The sequence below is a fragment of the Daucus carota genome, chromosome 9 (genome assembly GCF_001625215.2).
Source record: "Daucus carota subsp. sativus chromosome 9, DH1 v3.0, whole genome shotgun sequence".
Classification (NCBI taxonomy): Eukaryota; Viridiplantae; Streptophyta; class Magnoliopsida; order Apiales; family Apiaceae; genus Daucus; species Daucus carota.
In genome coordinates this window covers 21,668,354-21,675,042 of record NC_030389.2, presented here as the reverse complement: position 1 = coordinate 21,675,042, position 6,689 = coordinate 21,668,354, and the positions used below count along the sequence as shown (strand labels likewise).

General features: G+C 35.6%; 1 protein-coding gene across 1 annotated transcript; it reads right to left on the bottom strand.

Moving 5' to 3' along the window:
- Positions 1-2,951: 2,951 nt before the first annotated feature.
- On the bottom strand, positions 2,952-4,445 carry LOC108200660 (uncharacterized). The gene has a single exon (XM_017368887.2). The coding sequence runs from the start codon at positions 4,224-4,226 to the stop codon at positions 3,066-3,068; it is 1,161 nt and encodes a 386-aa protein (XP_017224376.1). The 5' UTR covers positions 4,227-4,445; the 3' UTR covers positions 2,952-3,065.
- Between the last annotated feature and the right edge of the window lie 2,244 nt (positions 4,446-6,689).

Genomic DNA, 6,689 nt, shown 5'->3' with positions numbered 1-6,689 from the left:
ATTCAAATCGAAGCACACAAATTATCATACGAAGAGCAACAATTATCCAAAACAAATGTATGTAGGGTTTTACAAAACAAAAATCGAACAAATCGAACACAAAATTCACAACATCTCGGGAGTGAGATTACAAAGCATCACCTGATTAAGCAACTGAACCGAGTGAAGAAGTTTCGCCGATGAAGAAGCTGATGAAGATGAGAGACGTTGCGAAGCAGAGAGAGGTGCTCGAAGAAGACGCTCGAAGAAGTGAGAGGTGCTCGAAGAAGACGTTGTTCAGACTAGTACTGCTAAGCCCAATACCCAACGTATTTTTAAAAAAGTATCTTTACTGTATTGTATAAATGGTATTAAAAGCTTGTAGTTTTAAAAGAGGTAGTAAAAGTGAAAATTCTATTAATTGGGGTAGTAAAAACAGAAATAATATTAAAAAAACAATATACAAGACAAATTCCCAATTATGATTATGTAGAATATATCTATAAAGATGCTTAAACTATACTACTGGGGTTTGGGTAGGCTATAGAAAGATAAATATTGATTTTATAATGCGTTTAACTTAGTTTTTATATTGAAAAATTAGTTTATGTACTTCTCCAGCACAATTTTAATCGATTTTCAACAAAATATCTTAAAAAATGTTGAACTCAAGTTATATATGTGTTGAACAAAAAAAGTTTGTAAATTTGTACCAGAACCCTCCCGTACATAAATATTAATCGAACTTTCTGTTTTTGAAAACACACGTATATTTATATGAGTTTATGTATTGCAGTGTACACGACACTAGGACTGTTGAAATATGTATTTGTTTTTTTATTTTATAGCGGAACATGAGAGATTAATGGAGGCTTACTCTCCAGTTAACCAAAAATTACGGCATTATCAATCAGAACACACATATTGTAACAACCTAAATAAATAATATAACCGTGAAAAATAAAAAGATATTCTAGCCGACCCAACCCGAACCAAACCAAACTAAATTCTAACCAACCCAAACCGATAAAATAAAAACCGAAGTTTAATTGGGTTAGGATTTATTAAAACCGAACATAATGGGTTGGGTTAGGGTTTCGGGTAAAATCGACCCAACCCGACCCATAAACAACCCTATGTCACGGGGTTTTCAAAATCCATACGATTGAATAGTGGCACTTAAAGTCTTGCTGTTTTGGGGTCATGAGTTCGATTTTCACTTAAGTGGGTGTTTGTGTATGGATTAAAAGCCCAGCTTCTGGGTCTATAAATTAGAAGCACTTATTCGTACCGCTTGTGTAAAAAGTCAAGAAGCACTTATAAAAAGTTAGGAATGCTAGCTTTTGTTTCAGGACTTCTACTTATTTCCCAAACACTTTAATCACTTATAAGTCTTAATTTGCTTCTAACTTCTACTCCACTTTTTATTTTAAGCAAGAAGCACTTATTTTAAACTCACCCAAACGACCCCTAAGACTTGCTGTTCTGGGGCCATGAGTTCGATTTTCGGTGCTGGTCAGAGTAAGTGTACTACTAGGCTCGCGAGTATGAGCATGTTAATATGCCTAAGCGGATTAGTCAACGTGCGCAAAAGAAGTGGAAGAAGTGAATTATAAGTGGTGTGCAAAATAAGTGGATTATAAGTGATAAGTGAATTTGACTTATAAATTATTAAAAGTGTTTGGATAACTAAAAAAATGAATTATAAGTTAGAAGTGATAATTGAACTTGACTTATAAGTTATTAAAAGTGTTTGAATAAATTTTACTTATAAGTTAATTGAATGATTATTTAAATTTATAAATTAGGACAATAATCAAATTATTTAAATGAAAGAAACTTTATTAATAAATAAAATTTATTACATTTTATAAATTTAAAAAAATTCTTTGTAAAAAAATTCAAAAATTCATAATAAATGTAAATCACTAATGTGCTGTTTGGCATTGCTGTTACAGAAAGAAACAACAGTTTTTTGCTATAAAGCAGATGAAAAACTGTTTGATAAACCAAAAAACAGCTTTTCTGAACAGTAGTTCTTCGTTGAAAAACTGTTTTTAGAAAAAGCATGCTCTCCCATACTTTTGGAAAAAGTTGCTTTTCACCTTTTGCAGAAAGTTGTTATAGATTTCACTATTAAATCTCAGCAAAAACATTATATTTTTATATTATAATTAAAGTAAATATAAAAAAATTATCAACAGCTTTCTGTTTTTTACAACAACATTTTTTCAAACAGTGCAACAATTTTTAACAACACCTGGACAGATCGTGAAAAGCATAAAAAAGTAGTATTCCTGGATTCCAACTATAGCTTAAAAAACCCAAAATAAACACCACGTTTTATTCTTTTGTCAAACGCCACGTAGCAGAATAATTTAAAGTGCTAAAAGAAGTTCGAAAGTACTTATTTTAAGCTAAGGCAAACTCCACTGCATAAACTGATGAATAGAGATAAGAGGATTTGACTTATAAATTATTAAAAGTGTCTAACTAAAAAAATGAATTATAAGTGATAACTGAACTTGACTTATAAGTTATTAAAAGTGTTTGAATAACTTTTACATATAAGTTAATTGATGATTATTTAAATTTATAAATTAGGACAATAATCAAATTATTTAAATAAAAGAGACTGTATTAATAAATAAAGTTTATTACATATTAAAAATTCAAAATTTCATAATAAATGTAAATCACTAATGTGCTGTTTGGCATTGCTGTTACACGAAGATTCCACATCTTTTTGCTAGAAAGTAGACAAAATATTGTTTGATAAACCGAAAAAATAATATTCCTATCTTCCAACTTATAGCTTAAAAAACTCAAAATAAACATCACGTTTTATTCTTTTGTCAAACATCACGTAAAAAGTAGAAGTAATTTAAAGTGCTAAAAGAAGTTCGGAAGTACTTATTTTAAGTTAAAGCAAACTCCACTACATAAACTGATGAACTCTAACAGCAACCAAATGACAAATATGCAGGGCATCAAGTTTCCTGGCAAATATTCATAACAAAACTATGGTACATTACAAATTTGGCATTGGCAAGGAAATGATTAATGAGATGTAGGCATATTACATTTTACAAACAAGCAGGACAATGCATCAAACCATTCTCATTACACTCAGGACACTTCTGCTTCTGAGTCTTCCCCTCCACAACCACAACCACTCTACAGCTTCCACCGCAGTCCAAACAAGGAACGAACCGTGCTCCACCGCAGCCTTCGCAACCTTGCCGTCCACTCCCCCTCTCCACCCCAACCCAGTTCCATATTCTCCTCAGCTTACCCGTCTCGTTCAAGTTCACCACCTCATCAACTCCTCCTATATACCTTCCCTTCACAAACAGCCTCGGAACTCCAGCTCCTTCTCCCACCAGCTCCTTCAATTCGCTCAGAAAATCCCCGTGCAGCGACACGTCTCGCTCATCGAATACCACGCGGTGCAGTTCCAGGATTGATCTCACTTTGTAACAGTCCTCGTATGTCCGCCTTACGCCACCCAATGAGGTTGTGTAAACGACAACTAAATCAGCTCCGCCTGGAGGACACAGCTCAGGGTAATCACTCAGCGGGTCTCGCCTCAAGAACCCGCCTTCCTTCCCTTCTTTTTGCCTCTCCATCCGATCCTTGAGCAAGAAAATATTCTGTCTCACCGGCTTGAACCCTTCTGAGTCTATCCCAGTGGACTCGGGTCTCGAATTACCACCTTGCTTGACTGAATTAGTCTTCCTCAAACCGGCCTTGACCGAGCTCAAGCCGCTGACATCGTTCATGGACTCAATTTTCCTCAAGCCACTGCTCACAGAGGCGGATTCTGGTAAGGGCCTTCTGGTATCGAGCTCCTCCAGCGTGTGAAAGGAGAAGCTCTTGCGTTTGATCTTTTTGGGTGGCAGGGGAGCAACAGGGGAGGTGGGCTTAGAGGGCATCACTGCTGTGGGTTTCTGGATGGTGGGTTGGATCGTGGGCTTGATGAATTCCAAGTCTTTTTTGACTTGTTCCCAGGTAGGAGGGGGAGCTTCTTGATCAGCTTCAAGGGACCTGTTGAGCTTGTCTAAAGCTACAGGGGATGAGGCCACTTTCTTCATTTCATCCTCAACATCCTCCTCATCCTCATCTTCGTCTTGTTGTGCCGTACGCCATGGCTCTTGGATGTTGTTAATGTCGAAGTCCAGAGCAGGTCTATAAGCACCCGAGGCAACACTTGCCTCGATCCGTTTGGAAGATGCACAGTTGCCCATATATAATTAATTTATGTGGTAGCAGTTTATGTCTTGGTTATACTAGTAGTATAATATTGGTAGTGAGATGTTCTACTTATGATACAGAAAATCAGCAATGGAGTTGTGAAGGGTGAGGGGGGCTAGTAAGAGTAACAAGGCAAACAATTGTTTGTGGTGTTTGTTGTTTTATCTTGTTTGTGGTGTGCACTGAAGTGGGGAACTTGCAATGTTATCCATATCATAAGTCACAGGTGTGTACTGGCTTAAGAGTCTAAGAAGCGTGGTAAATTCCGGGCCAAAGAATCTTAAGTTTAATTATGGCTTATATTTCATAACACCCCACCTCATGAATATATGTCATCGTAACATTCATCTTGCCCACTAAACTTTCAGGTTTTTTTTTAAAAATTTGTACTTGCATATATTAATAATCTTCAGCAATAAGGTTGTAAATAAAATCTAGAGCAACAGTGCACCACTCTATTGAATCTGACATAGAATAAGCAGCTTGCGCTGGCACATGAGCTACTTCATTCACAAAGATCAAAGGTCACAAAAACTTTCTCAAAATGTTTAAGTATCTCAATACACTCATCAATAATAATATGAAAGTTGGAATTTTTCTGAGGTCCATGCCTTGAATTGCATCCACCATGTTACGGCCTCTTTGAAGCTCAATGCCTCAGCTTCTCTGGTTGACATACAATCCCGAATTCTACTAGCTGTTCCTCTAAGAAACTGCCCATTTTCATCACGAGTGACGCATCCTGCACCTGTATATCTAGCATTATTTATTCGATAAGCAGCATCTACATTTATTCTAATCCAACCATGTGGAGGTTTGCACCACTTTCGTAACTGCATATTTGTTGAACTGGTTTTTGATTCCTTCTGAGCACGTTGCTGATCTTGCAATAAGTTAGTCACCATAGCTTTAACGCAAAAAACAGACATACTCTTCTTATCCCACACCCACGAGTTGAGCTATCCGTGCACACTGCTGATTATTTGTGCTGAATGCTTGTTTCAATGTCTGCATTATCATCATCTCCGCACTTGCTGGAATTAAGTCTTGAAGCCCCCACACTCTGCCGCAATTCCTTTGCAAAACAACAATTAAACAACGTATGCATCATGTCTTCAGTATGAGCCTAACACCATGAACAAACGTGCTACACATTAACATTCCCTCCGTAGGAAATTCAAAAATTTTGCCAGGTAATTTCAGTCCCCAAATCTTCTTTCAAAAGGGTCTATGCACATAATCACATTCCTCCCTCAATTTTCTATAGCAGCTTTGAATTGTGAACTCTCCATCATTATCTAGTAACCAGTATCATTAGTCATTTGTAGAACGACTCGATAACAGAATTTGCAGAATAAATTGTCTATCTCGATCATTAAATAAATCCAACATGACATCTCCATCCCAGGCTCTGTAATTGTCCTACATCAATGTGTTCACCGTCACCTTATCTAATCCCTGATATATCTCACTCGTAATAAAACCATTTTCTTGACATGGCAACCACGGGACCTTCCATGCCTGTGTATCCTTACCGTCACCAAATCTCTTTCTTCCCCCTTATTTCACTACCTCCTGCACTGCCAATATGCTCCTCCACATAAAATTGGGTTTTAGCTCCCAATATGGAATCTAAAATTTCAGTATCAGCATAATATCGGGCTTTCATAAACTTCGTTACCAGAGGGTTATCATTGTTCATCAATCTCCAATCTTGCTTATCTAGCATTGCTAAATTGAAGTCCCTTAATTTCTTGAAACCCAAACCCGCCTTCCTCGACATCACACAAACGATCAAAGGCCATCCATTTAATTCATTTCTAACTGTCCACCACCTCACCAGTATGAAGTCATCTTTTTCTATATTGACTCACATAAATCAAGCGGAATCAACAATAAGCTGATCCAGAAATTTGGCACAGACCGGGTTGCTGTCTTAAGAAGAGTGACATTTCCAGCTTTTCATCTATTTTGCAGGAGTCGATTCCCAAACTAACCTAGTTTGGAGTTGGTTTTACCAATCTAACTTGTTCAATCATTCCCAAACTAACCTACTTACTGTTCAAACTCGTCTTTATAATTTTTTTTCATTTTCCAAATTTTATTTCATTTATTAAAATTCTTTTATATAATATATATATATATATGGTAATACTAAACAGGTTATATAAAATTTATATTTTAAGTAGATAATTATTATTAATTAATAAATAAATATTAATTTATATTAGAATTTGTAATTAATTATTGACTTATATAAATAATAAGTGAAATTTATATTTTTAAAATTATTTATTTTGTAATTTTTTTTATGAATCGTCAAATCTACTGTAAAGTTGTTTGCTTGTAAGAAAATAATGTATCTGTGGAAATAAATTGTCACCTCAATGTAAACTTTTTCTAGCTGCTATTCAAAATTTAAAAAAGAGCAGTTTAGTCTAGTCAAACAGTAAGAT

Bases quoted from the DNA above. Each gene is read 5' to 3' on its own strand.
- LOC108200660 (XM_017368887.2), bottom strand. From the start codon at position 4,226: ATGGGCAACTGTGCATCTTCCAAACGGATCGAGGCAAGTGTTGCCTCG.